Source organism: Pleurodeles waltl, chromosome 1_1 (genome assembly GCF_031143425.1).
Source record: "Pleurodeles waltl isolate 20211129_DDA chromosome 1_1, aPleWal1.hap1.20221129, whole genome shotgun sequence".
NCBI classification, from domain to species: domain Eukaryota; kingdom Metazoa; phylum Chordata; class Amphibia; order Caudata; family Salamandridae; genus Pleurodeles; species Pleurodeles waltl.
Genome location: NC_090436.1, coordinates 884,528,981 through 884,542,697, shown reverse-complemented (window position 1 = coordinate 884,542,697; position 13,717 = coordinate 884,528,981). Strand labels below are relative to the sequence as shown.

At 41.5% G+C, this 13,717-nt stretch overlaps 1 protein-coding gene across 4 annotated transcripts in view; it reads left to right on the top strand.

The window, feature by feature from the left end:
* LOC138288505 (transducin-like enhancer protein 4) overlaps positions 1-13,717 on the top strand; it is a 241,622-nt gene that overhangs the window by 53,968 nt on the left and 173,937 nt on the right. For all 4 annotated transcript variants that reach the window (XM_069230061.1, XM_069230055.1, XM_069230063.1 and 1 more), the window contains exon 5: positions 7,514-7,576. In XM_069230061.1, coding sequence (XP_069086162.1) covers positions 7,514-7,576 — 63 coding nt within the window. The remainder of the gene's footprint in view (positions 1-7,513; positions 7,577-13,717) is intronic.

Sequence of the window (13,717 nt, the reverse complement as noted above, 5' to 3'; positions counted from 1 at the left end):
AGAATTGTCTGGTTATTTAGTTATGGTCCTGTTAAAAGCCATTGAGATATGAGTCAAGCGGTGACAGTCACTGGCTATTAACTCGTCTGAAAAGGAATGTTAATGGCATCAATTGAATGTGGAGGCCTTCTAGGTAGGCCAACCACGTAGCTCTTGATGAGTGAAACAGTGATGTCAAAATGGTCCGATTAGCACAGTGATACAGGACCGATGTCTGTCTGTAATATGATCTTTCCTTGAAAATACTACATTGAGACCGTGAGCCTTCATTTAATTGATCCACACGACCCATTGCTTTGCGACTGATGGGTATAGGACGATGAGGAGCTTACTCAAGAAGGTTACATCAACCCAGATATAATAAAACATACATGATGAGTTTACCATTAGGATTAATGTGTAGATTCACAAACCTAAATGTTGATGCACCAATTTTGTTAAATGTTCAATGTTGACTCTACAGTACACAAAAAAGAAAACCTGTTTCACATTGAAAACAGAATTTTTACCCACTTGTGCAATAGCAAAGTGGTTGTTTGAGCCCACAGTTTGGTGGCCGAGAAGTTTACCACTAAATAAGTCGCTCCCTCTTCCCAAATGGTGAGATAAGCAAGAAGCACTTTTCTGTCTAGCAGGAAGGATTGCCATTTCCCTGGGTCATATGTGTTTTTTGGAACTGTAATTCCGCACCCACAGGGAATCATTTCACAGCTGTTTTAAGCAGAATTATTGATGTATTGAGCAGTAATGTAACATTCTGCAACACCACCGGTAGCATTTCGGTACCCTATCCTCTTTAAACGGGCATTTGTGAATGAAGCTGTTGCTTAGGGATGCGTGACCCACAAAGCCTAAAAATGTGATTGGAAGGTAGTGTTCTTGCAACCATGTAATTCCCGGGCTGTAAACAATACTGGCTCCGCTCATCAGAATTTCAAGAGGGCAAGCAATGCCCTGGTATGAAGCTACTGATTTTTTTTCGTTCTCGCTAGTTTCTCTTTCCCTCCCCCCACCTCCCCTCAACCGCCTCTGGTAAAGCTGAAAAATGCATCTTTGATGTATTTGCTCCTAACCCTAAAGCTGTCTGCCTGTTATTCATCAGAAAGCAGGTCACAGTTCAGTGAGCAGAAGAAAAGATTTTAATGGAAGCTGTGCCAAGGGCTGCAATGCATCATTGTAGGGCACCTAATTACATTACAGTGACAAATATCGGTGGCGACAACAGCAATAACCTCCATGCTTTAATGGCTGTGCGGGAGAAGGAGTTTGGGCTCTGCGCCATCAGAATCAGCCTGGTTTCCAAACATTGGCTGTTACAAGTGTGTGGCCAAACTATTTTTGTAGATCCCGCAAATAAATTGCTAAAGCTGCGCCCCACTGGGTGGAATGCAAAACTACGTGATGACCACAGCGATAATCTGCATTGGTGAGGGAACTTTGCTTGCAAAATGGGGAACTGGACAGTTTTTAGTTGCTTAATCAGCAGTTTGAAAATTTGTGTGTGACATGAGAAGTTTGTTGCCACTCAAAAGAGAAGTGAAAGGTCACTTTAATGATGCATACTGTTGTGAGTTTTTTTTTTTACTCCGCACATCTCATTATTCCTTTTAACCACTTTGTCATCTACATTTGTTTCCTATGGCTGCTTTCTCATCCTAGATTCTGTTAATCTTTGACAAAGGAGTGAGTCCTCCAAACCTTGGTTTGTTGAGAACTAAAGAACGCTTCTGACAGTGTAACCTAATATGAATGATAGCATTGCCACGCTTAGATGTCTTTGAATGCATATACCTCTTTCTGTTGCTTTTGGACTTTGCTGCATCTACCACCTTATAGATTTCCTTACATGCTGTCTAGGTGTTGCTACCCTGAAATGTATCTGTTGTTTCCCCTAATGTTCTACAAATGTTTAGAAATCTTCCATTCCTCTAAATGGAGCTTTGTTGTACTGCTCTGCCTCCCTCTGGGTCCAACAGTACAATATAAAAACAAATAGAAGTAAATACAAACAGTCCAGGCTTATGAGTGCTACTTATGTGGGAAGGCTGGCTAAAGTCCTATTTTATAGGAGAACGTTCCAGCGATGTTTTGTCTTGTGAATATTTATCATTATTATGCCCTTCTGTAATTCAAAACTGGACTTTTCTTGCCACATAAATTGGTCAACCCCACCTCATAGTTCCATCTTTTCCTGCCATATAATTCCAGTGGCCCTGCAAATAACTAAAGCACTTCCATTTACCGTCTTCCCCTATCTGCAGAAAAAATGAAAATGTTGCCATTTAGCATCCTAATTTAAATCTGCAATGCTAATTCCAATAGAATACTACTTTCACCACCCCACTATCAGAGTTACTGGCTGGCTGAAACAATTCCCCAAAAAAAGACACAAGACAGCTGCACAGGAGAAATAAACTAGAAGGGTCACCCAAACTTATCAAGCGTGTTCAAACAATCATAGTATAATAAGAATGTTAAGTTGGCCTGAATCATGGCCATAATTGTAATAAGAGGGAGATTATTAAAAAGCATATACAAATATCATATAAACTTTTATCAGAAATAAACGTTTGGTATTAGACTACAATGCTCAAAACAGCCCCTAAAGGGCACCATAACAAAAATATCATTTGTAAGAAACATAGTCATGTAATCTTAGTGTTAGCCCCTAGAGGGCATAACCCCATTAAAAAAGGAGAACGTAATGCTGTGTAACCATATGCTAGAGGGCGTTTTTAGGGCTAGCAGGCCTACTGCAATGATATTACAAACAAGGCCTTTAAAACAAAACTTCTTCCATCTGTAAAACAAAAGTTCTAGCCATGAGAAAGCTTAAAAGACACTGAATAGGGGAGGGATTATTATTTTGGGGTCCCCACTAACCTAGTGTGGTGACCCAGAGATGATGTAGGCAGAGAGACCATTTTAAAGGTGGTCCCATTGTCCTAGGACCACCACAAGGTGAGCTATGAGCAAAAATGTTTTGTAAAAGTAATGCCCCGCAAAGCGTTGCAGGGCATGTTTTCTTGCCGTGAATATTATAGTATGTTGACTGCAATGCTCATAACAGCCCCCTGAGGACAACACAATAAAAATAGCATTTAGAAGAAACATGGGCATGTCACCATAAATGCAGCCTTTAGAGAGCATAACCATGTGAAAGTAATGCAGTGTAACCATATATTTAGCCCCTAGAGGGCACAGTGCATTACACATTTTCAGGGGTAGCAGACCTATAGCAATGATATTACAAATAAGGCTCTTAAAACACAAGTCATTCCCAGCTGTAATACAAAAGTTCCAGCTATAAGAGCACTTAAAAAGATACTGAATAGTGGGAAGGGTTATTTCAGGCTCCCCACTAACCTAGTGTGGGTCCGGGAGATGACCTAGACAGAAAGTACGTCATGCTGAATGTTTTGGTGTTGGTCCCATTGCCCTAGGACCACCATAGGCTGAGTTATGAGCAAAACATTTTTTGTAAAAGTAATGCCCTTTAAAGCATTATGGGGCGAGTTTCCCGAGTGCAGTGAATATTGTAACATCTGCTCTCCTGCTGTGCCGGGAGAGCCGCTTTCGCTTTGAGGATTTCTGTTTTACGTAAAGCATTTACCAATTTAATGTGTTTTAAGGGGATAGCCACAAGAAATTACTCTGATTAGGTAACTGTGAACAATGTGACCAGCGCTCTAATACTACCGATTGATTTCACCCTGCTGTGTGCCTGTTTGCGCTGTGAGTGTCATGGCCACCCTGCAGCACAAAGTAACAGGGGAAGTCTGGTAGGCGTGAAAAAAACAGCCCCAAGGTTGTACAAATGTTAAGTATTTACCAATGACATCAAGTGATTTTTGAAAGGCAAGCCCAGGAACAAATGAAAGTGATGGGCGTGGTTAAAAGCCCACAATACTTACAACAACAGCTCAAAGCGCTTGTGCGCTGGACATAAGGAAAGAGGCTTAATACGTGTCCTCTGGCACAGAATCACAGCTGGCTGTGACATGTTAGCAAGTAATAAATCTTTTCTATGGATCAGTGGCTGATCAGCAGAGGAGCAAGACACAGCTGGAAAAGCTACCTGGAACTGCTGGTAGGTTGAGTCGCGGAGGACTCAGAACGCAGAGAGAAAAAGCAGTGTACTTCTTACAACACTTAAAGGGTCATAACGACCTCAGCGGTCTTGCAAAAAGACTGCCGAGGCCGCCGGAGACCGAATACCGCCATTGTCGGCGGTATTCCTGGCTCCCTATTATGACATTTCCGCTGGCCCAGCAGAAATGTCACATCAACATTGCTGCCGGCTTGTAATAGAGCCGGCGGCAATGCTGATGTGCAGCGGGTGCAGTAGCACCCGTCGCACATTTCACTGCCTGAAATTCGGGCAGTGAAATGCGTGACGGGGCTATGCCTGGGGGACCCTCCACTGCCCATGCCAAGTGCATGGGCAGTGCAGGGGCACCCCAAGTCCCCTTTCCGCCAGCCTTTAAATGGCGGTGTATACCGCCACGGTCAGGCTGGCGGTCGGGGACTCATAATCCCCAGGGCAGCGGTGCTTGCACTGCTGCCCTGGGGATTATGACCGCCCGGCGGAATCCTGGCGGGATATTGGAGGGGCCGACGGTATGTCCATGGCAATTCCGCCACGGTCATAATTGCTGGCGGAACACCGCCAGCCTGTTGGCGGTGTTACCGCCAACTTACCGCCGGCCGCCAGGGTAATGACCCCCTTAATCTTCATCTCATTTAAAGTAATGGAAGAGAAAATGTTGTAATTAAACAAAGATTTATTTCAGGGTAGGAGTCCTGCTACCTCGTCAGAATAATTTTGCTTGCATTCTGAACTATCTGATGGCCACTAAATGAAGTTGGGTGGCAAAAAAACAAGACAACTGAGTGACTTTAATCCTCACACTGGCTGCATAAAGCGAGTTTGCAGTTACTACTTACATTTTACTCATCCCTGCACACTAATGCAAAAATTTGAAATGAACAATTGTGGCTTGGGGACTCCGTTCAGCTACCAACACCTTTGGCTCGTAATTTGCCATTGATCACAACATGCTAGACTTAGGCTTTGGGAGTACATTGGTGGAGGAGCTGACGTTTCCCACAATAACAAAGCAACTAGCAGCTTGTGCAGCAGTACATGGTCACCAAGCACTAACTGCTCCTGGAGCCAGCTTACCCGCACTTCAAGAAAGAGCATTGTCGCTTCCTCTGTTGAGTGGAGTTCCAAGGGCCTGTGGGTTAGTTAGCTCCTTTGGTCAGGCAGTGGTCCCTCCTATGCAGTCCACAAAGGCAATTTGGTGACCTGCTCATAAACCATGTTGGGTTGTGGATATTCAGTTTGTTGTAGTGGAATTCCAAATGTTTATGCTGTACTGTTGACATTTTGACCAAAATACTGACTGTTGAATTGAAACCAATGCGTCTAGTTTCGGTTTCCATCCATTGAGTCTCCAATTGGCTTTCTCCCTTCCTGGGGATACTTCCTATGCATTCTGGAGTGGGAGAAAATTGTAGTTGCTGGGCTGGTGGGAATCTGAGGGAGAGGAAGTGTCTCCCTGCCCAGCATCTTTTTGGCATAAGACAAGAGGAAGAATGTTGAGATCTCGTTTATCTTAGTGTATGAAGGAAATATACCTTTCGGTGAGACTGTTTCAATTTTCAATGAGAGAGCCAATAGGCTTTATCCCCTGACCTGTACAAAAACTAGTATTGTTGCCAAAAAGAATTAGGGATCCTCTGCTAACAAACGCAAAATTTGGTGGAAAAGGATAGCTGAAACAAAGCTGTGCACATTGATCCTTTGACATGTTATCTGTTAAAAATAAAATGCATATTTTTTTGAAACAGCGTATTTAGGAAGCAATTCTACTTGTTTGAAAGCATCACAATCATATGCGACCTCTGCATCTCTAGAAATTTTTATAATCTTTAGATTTTATCATCTGTATGTAAACTGGATTTAAATTGAATTCCTTAATTTCTGATGTATTCTTGGAAATTTGCTGATGATTCCAGGAAAAGGCTCAGATTAAGATCATAACCAAATACCTTTCTCTTTCTGAGGGATCTGGTGGTGCAGATGCCAAGCTGAAAGTGTCTGAATGGAGGAGCAGTTGAAATCATTGTGGTTAATTTGAAACATTTTGTCACACTATCAAAAAATTGGCTGCATTTTTAAGTCTGACATCAGCCAAGACCTTTTAATTTACTAAACTTATATATAACCCATTTATACTGGCATTCAGCCAGCCATCTACATCCATTGGTCTGTTATTGTCATTGTTATACAGGCATTTTGGATGCAGCCTTGTTTGTGCATTAGTAGCAGAGAAGGTCCTGCTGGCATATAAGTTACATGGTGAGCATGAGGAAATATGAGAGTGCGCTCCAGACGAGCAGAAGAGATGTGGGGGGCTTAGTAAATTGGTGATTGATCAGAACCATATAGTGGGTGCAAATGAACGATGCCCTGGTCAAATGATTCTCTCACACAATAAGTGACTGTCAAAGGATCCTTTGATGGAAGTGTTTGCCGACGATTTGGGTTTGTGTGGCCTGACCTCCCAGAGTGGATCATATAATGATACAATTTCTATTTCTTTATCCTTCACTTTAAAATTACATCTAATTGCAAGCATAATCTTTCCAAAGTGAAAGCCACTGGTATCAATATGAGCAGGAGTCTGCTTGACAACTGTTTGGTCCTCTTCTTCATATATACTGTAAGGTTGCAGCCGCCTTTGGGGTTGTGTACCAGTGGACGAGCTGGCCCAAGCAACTGGGGTCCACATTATCCACTCAGTTAAAAAAAAAAACGGAGAAAAAAACCCAAACAACCTGGTGATGGCGTCTGCTTTAGGCCAATCGGATGATGGTTTAATGCCTACTTTGCCAATCCCACCCTGTTAATTTGGACTAATGCTATAGGGTGCAAAGGTATACATTCTTGTTGCCTCTGTTGCTTTGCAGTTATGCTTGGAACATCTGAGACATGGATATCAGATGAGTATTTTGATAGCAGTCCTTTTGATCAAGCTTACTACATCCTTTAGAGCCACATGCATTACTTTGGCTTCAGTTTCTCAATGGTTGTTAACTGGTGGATTAGAGTGTTGCTTAGCCAAGTTAAGGGTGTTGACCACACTTGTTAATTTAATGCTGCACACTGACTCAGAGATCATGGTGAATGCTGGTCACTGGAATCTAAATTCTTGCACAAAATATCTGCTATGCAGGGCAACAAAGGTAGCCAGGTTCATGCTTGATCAGCCGTCATGCTCTCTAGTTGGTCTGATCCTCAGCAGTCCACAGATTTAAATGATCCCATAAGCCAATCCCCTCTTCCATGGCTTACCCACTCCTTCACTAATTGTATTTCAGTACATTGTCATCGTGGTTATGAAGTGTTCCGAAGGTTTTATTGTGCAAAATATCTTCCAGGAAAATGTTTACGTCTGGGGAAATCCGCAGTTTGCTCTAACCTCTTGTCTTTCTTTCCATGCAGGCAGAAATTGTGAAGAGGCTGAATGCTATCTGTGCGCAAGTGATTCCTTTCTTGTCACAGGAGGTAAGGGTCCTTTTGTGAGCATCAGTCTAAGAGCTACTGTTGAAATGGCGCAAGAAAACCTTTTATTGATGCGCTTGTCTGATTGTGCCAATCTCGTGGTGAATTTGTTTATTTTTTTATAGACTGCACACGTTCTAGCTGCCAGCGCCACCTTCAAATTCAGTGTCATTGGATGTAAATGTACTTCCATACTGAAACATTGCTAATGTACACAGTAAGGTCAATTTTAGAGTTACTGTGTTCCATGGGATTCCAACAGTTCTTCAGAATGCCATTTAATAGTGTAATCGGGATATTGCCAGGAAAGGCAGAATTGGCCCACTCTTAACATCAGGTAAATTTGGCCTGCATTTTGGGATACCTCATGGAGGCGCTCCAAAAAAAGTGAACTGCCTTATGCAGTGTTTTTGGTTATTTGTTTTTGACTGTTACCAAATGAAATCCTACTTTTTATAATATGATTACCTGGAAAATAAATAAATAAATATATATATATATATATATATATATATATATATATATATATATATATATATATATATATATATATATATATATATTTTTTTTTTTAAACCAGTAATGATTTTCTGTCTGAAACTGAGTGCATTGTGAGAGCCATCTTGGAGCCTCCAGTGAAACCAAGCCAAGACAGGATTGTTATTGGATTTGGTTAGGACGGTAAATACTGCACAGAAGTCATGTGGCTCTTGAATGGCACATCTACATAAGCAATGTGCTTCTGTTCTGGATCGAGGTATGGCAGTGGTGAAACGTTGGGCTTGGCTTCCTGTTTCCTCCAGTGGACTCAATGTAGCAACACCTCAAATGTTTTTAAGTAGACCGCATTTGTCTTACTATAGAGAAATAGCAGGCCATGTTCGTGCTGATATTATTCTTCTGCGGATCAACTCCGGGCTGTTAAGTGTTAATAATATTCGGTACCAGATGAGTGCTACTTGATTCACGATTCGTCTGTTAGCGTACAACGAGTCCTCCACACTATGGTCTCCAGCTGGAGTAATGATACTTAAAGTCCCCCTTTAGAGCCTGTGCTTCTCAAAGAAAATGTAGTAGTTTATTGGTATCGCTCAGCGACTCTGACTGAATGTACTTTTATGTATTTTTTTTCTAATTCACAAAACAGATGAAATTGCTCATCAGCAAATCCGCGCTACGTGAACGATTACACTTACTCAGTGACTCTTTTTTGGATGCTTGTTCCCTATGCAGAGTTGTACACAGCTTACAATTTCAAACAGTGGGAAGGGCGGATGATGGTGCAGAAACACATCGTTATTTCTATGGTTTTTTTTTCCCCATCGGTGAAAACGTTTTCCTAATGGAGAAAGCCCTTTGGCTGCGTTCTCACGAAATCTGGTTGTGATCAGTTGCCCTTCACACCAAGAAAGGGAGTAACTCTGAAGTAAATCTCTGACCATTTGAGGGCAGAAAGATATTGGATTGCACTTTAGTGAATGGCCACAAGCATACATATTTGTATACATCCACAGACTTGCAAGACAGGCCACCACTTGCAATGCCAATTCCCCCTCTCTTAGTGGGATTTAATAGAAATGATATCTACTTTTGTGTTGGGAAAAATAAGCAGAAGTAAAAACCATTTAGGACTTTCAGGGATGCTTTTGTGAATTTGTGGATGGCGTAAATGAAGGTATTTTCCGGCATAAAATAGAGTCCTAGTTTGCAATAAAATATAACAGTTTACTATATGTGATTCATCTGTAAGTTTCCCAGCTCCATGCATGAGTAGCTCTTGCAGTGAAGGTTTTTTATTTGCATGCTTCGAATTGTTCTAATTTAATAGTGATAGCAATGCAACTACAAATCCCAGAATGCAAAGAAAAATCTTGGGCTGGGTGAGCTACTCAATCATGAAACTGAGAAAATTCTGATCTCTGGTACAGAAATTGGAGTTCTTTCGTGATGGTGCGGCTCATACCCATGCCAGTTAAGCCGCCTGTTCTTCGATATCCCATTCAAACTAGGCACTCTTTCCCCACCTGCCCCCGACATATCACATTGTTAGTATTTTTCATCTTTTGGGAACACGTGCGTACCATTATCAGTTCCCCCTTGCCACTTAATAGCTTATCGTCCATTGATTCTGTTTTTGTGCTCGACAGTGTTGAAACGCTGACTTGCTTCTTCTCTCATCCCAGTGTAGTGTGCATTTCCTTTATATACAGCAGACAGAAACAGTGCTCTCTTTCTGTTAGACTTTCTGCTCGTTGTCACCTCAGCCTGCTCAGGAACTGGATTTTACGGGCTCTTGCCCCTTCAATTGGAGTCCAATGAGATCTTCTCGATGGTACATTTGAAGCCCTGCTCATTCTGATTTTCTCTAACGTCAGTAGATTCATTTGAAAATGAGTTGGTACCGTCTCAGAAACATATAGCCATGCTTATCATAAAGAGGTGGGTATGTATGCCTGCTTATGGTCTCCAGTCATTACACAAAATCTTGATATATGTCTTAATTCAGTGTTGAAAGTCCGTGAACAATTAGTTATACCTCCATTCTTGCAGGCTTTTACTGTATTGTTTGTGATGGTTTTGCTGCTTGGGCTACATAACCTCATTGAGGCATTTGCACGTGTTGGGCAAGGCGAAATGATACATGCTTGATTTTTTTTTTTATTCTTTTTTTTTTTTTTTTCTTATGGAAATTCTGCAAACAGTAGGGCACATTAAGGACAATCTCTATCCTCCAGTAGCACAAAGTGATACAGTTATGGTAATGCCTGCTGGCTCTTGAAGGGTTGTATTAGAAGTGGAAGACTGCAGAACTCCCTTTTCTATACAGATACATAACAAACAAAATTTTACCTCCGCTCGTCCGCCGTATAGGATGATTTTGCACACGTTGGCAAGGCAGTTTAGTTTGGTTATAAGTGTGCATCTTCATTTGTTTATGCTTGCATCTGGCACAGCTTGTTTTCCAGCAGCCACTTCATTGGTACAGTCCTAAAAAAGCACCATGGTGGTATTATGTGTGCTGGATGTTCCAGACAAAGAAGAGCTGTCAAGAGCAGCAATTGTAAATCCTTCCCGGTAGAGTGACTTGGAAGTGGTGTGCTGTTGGATTCACAAGATTTACAGCAAGAGATGCAAAAAAGTTCCTGCCCTGTACTATGTCATCATAAATTGTTGATACACCAATCCTATTCATTGAAGTGATTAGGTCTTTAATTTACACTTGTCATAGATTGCGTAGGCAGTCATCATGCGTAGCGGAGTTTTCATTTTTCCGTAATGTAATTCATAAAACATGATTTGGAAAAAAAAAAACAGTAAATTTGCATAGCATAAGCCTGTCGGTTCACGGGATTGTCTTCTACTTCTTTACTTATATCTTCAAAGCCATCATCAGTGTTGCCTGCTTCTGTTCTGAACTCAAAAACTTTAATTTGTAACAGTTTTGCTTTGCTGATACTAAACAATGTTGGAAAAAAAGACAACATCAGGCACTCTTGTTGACTCACATTATTTGCAGAGCTCTGGGCATTACAAAATTTGTCATTTAGTCCAAAATCTAAATCTTTCAAACCTTACTTTAAGCGGTTCCTGTTGATTTTACTGCATCCTGTGATCTTATTTTTGGCAGGAAGAACTTCAGGAGTCAAATCAGCAGAGAACATCATAAGTGGCTCATTTGTTTTGTTAGACTGACAAAAAACGAATTCTGTCATTCTTCTTTCTCACCAGAAAAATCTTAATTTCATTATTCTGAATCAATACAGTTTTATCCATGGTGACCATTATTTCTCTGATCTCATTGAGTGTGAACTCATAGCCGGGACTCAAGAGTGGCTTTAAAACTTAATTTATCTTTTCGAAGAGTGCAAACTTGACTGATGGCTAGCGGTTACATTGCTGCTGGGAGCTCATCATGCATGCAGTTTGGGTGGGCATACAAGGCTGCTGCAAATGCATTCACTTGCTGTTTAGATCACCTACTCCGCTGAAAACGTAATCTTGATAGAAACTAGCTGCAGATAAAAACATGTTTGCCCTTTGAGACTCACACACTTTGGTCTTTTGTCAATCCCTTAGGTGCTTGTTCTAGCTAAACCACAGATAACACATTGAAGATTCTCTGCTTTCTGATTAGCCATTGGAGGTGGACGAGGGGTTGCCATTTATCTAAGTTCATGGGCATTGGGTTTGGTTGTCGTTGCTTTCTCAGAAGGCTGATTCTTGTTGTGATTCACTAGTTTCTGCTATTTTCTGACAGTATTTTCCTGGCTTTGTTACATTGTATAAGACTTGTAGCACTTATTGTTACAATTATAAAATATTGGATCCTCTTCACCCATCAGTTTCAATCTTCCAATATCTTCTGTCCAGCCACAGTTTATGTTGGCTTTTCTTTCAGATTAGTTTGCATATGACAATATTTTATTTTTTTAGTCCTCACATTTTGTAGTCCGCAACACACTGTCGGGAGATAAAGATCCTTTGCTTCCCAGGTGAATACTTACATCCTGACGGAGCTCACTGTGCTATTGGCGTTCTCCCCCAGCATTCTTTCTTATCTTTTTCCTTGTTCTCAGATAGCGGTCCAGTTTCTGTTAGTGCCTGGACTTTTCATTGGCGCTCTGGTGCTGTATTTGACTTAGGACAGTCTGACGTTTGTCAGTGCACTGCAGCTGTGTAGTTAATGTGAGGATTCCTGGGCCTCACCCACGCAGAGCAGGTCCTCTCCTGGTTCACAGCATTAACCTTTCACATATCGCACGTTTATTCATGGCTCCTCTTCTTTCAGTGAAACTGTCTTGCAAAGGCACATCCAGTGCCCCTCCTAAACAGTCTGCAAAAACATCGATATTGGAGCAGTGGAGGCCGTTCCACTTAACTACCTGCTACTTTGTTGAGCAATGCTTCCTAAAATGTTTTAAAGCCACAAACTTTTGCAACCCATTTATCTTTGAATGACATGAGGCTAGATTTTGTTTTAATATAACCAAAGCACTGTGTGGTAGCACACTCATTTACAGATAGCACATTTTCCTTTGAAATGGTCTTTAATTTTCACAGACATAACAATTTTAATAATTAAACTATATTGCACACAAATAATGATGTATGGAAATTGTGTTTCAGTGAAAGTTATTAGTGTGTTATCATGTAAGGTGTCTTCGTTTTTGCGTTCCTAACTGCTTAATATGTACAGTTCATTTACAGCTATTTATATTTTGTTATGTGTTATGAACAAAATGACACCCTACAGCCTTTCATACTTCATGTACCCCCACAGCAAGATTGTCCTATCATTTATTTAACTTTTTTTCTCTGACTGAAAAGTGAGAGTAGTTTGTAAACACCAGACCCAAATATCTTCTCTGGCCTACAGACTGGAAAACACTGATGTAGATGCTATCCCTGGTAAGCCAAAAAAGGGCAGGGGTGTCTTGTGAGCTTCAAATAATCCCCCCCGTCTTCTCTCCTCCACACCCAAAATTAGGACTTGCTTTAAAGTATTGCTGGAAAGTTCTGAAAGAGCCCTGCAAATTCACACTTCATGATTGGACTCTCTCCAGCCCTCCATCTTAGACCCACTGGATACAGCAGATGCCATATAGATTCCAGTGTAGCTGCAGCTGCATGTATCGCACACTTTCCATCCATGTATCCCTCTTTAACTCTGAAGGTGCCCACATACAGCATCCACACTCCCAGCAAGGGTTGGTGAAAAATCTGGTTGCAGAACACTGGTAGATCAGTTTACAAAAGGGTGATCGGAGTCAGTAAGCAACTCTCTCTGCTATGAGCAGGTAAAAAGGCCTCCTCTGTCATTACAAAAGGTATCCCTGCCACCACTGTCGGTTCTCTCCATCCGTCAAGTTACCCGTAGTCACACTTGGTAAGGTAAGGGAGTGCGCATTGTGTTCCCCTCCAGATCAGAGCCCTGCTCTGGGTCTTAATTCATAGCTCAGTGCCCTCCTGTGCACATGCTTTTTTTCATGTGTGCTCAAGGTTACAATCAAGTCTACAGTTTATGATGACCTCTAGAAATGGGTGCATACACTTTTAAGCCATACAGGTGACCTTTCCAAGTCCCGGTGATGCTGAATGTGGTGTGTGATCTATTCTGGGGTCAACTCCACGCCAGTTCAAACA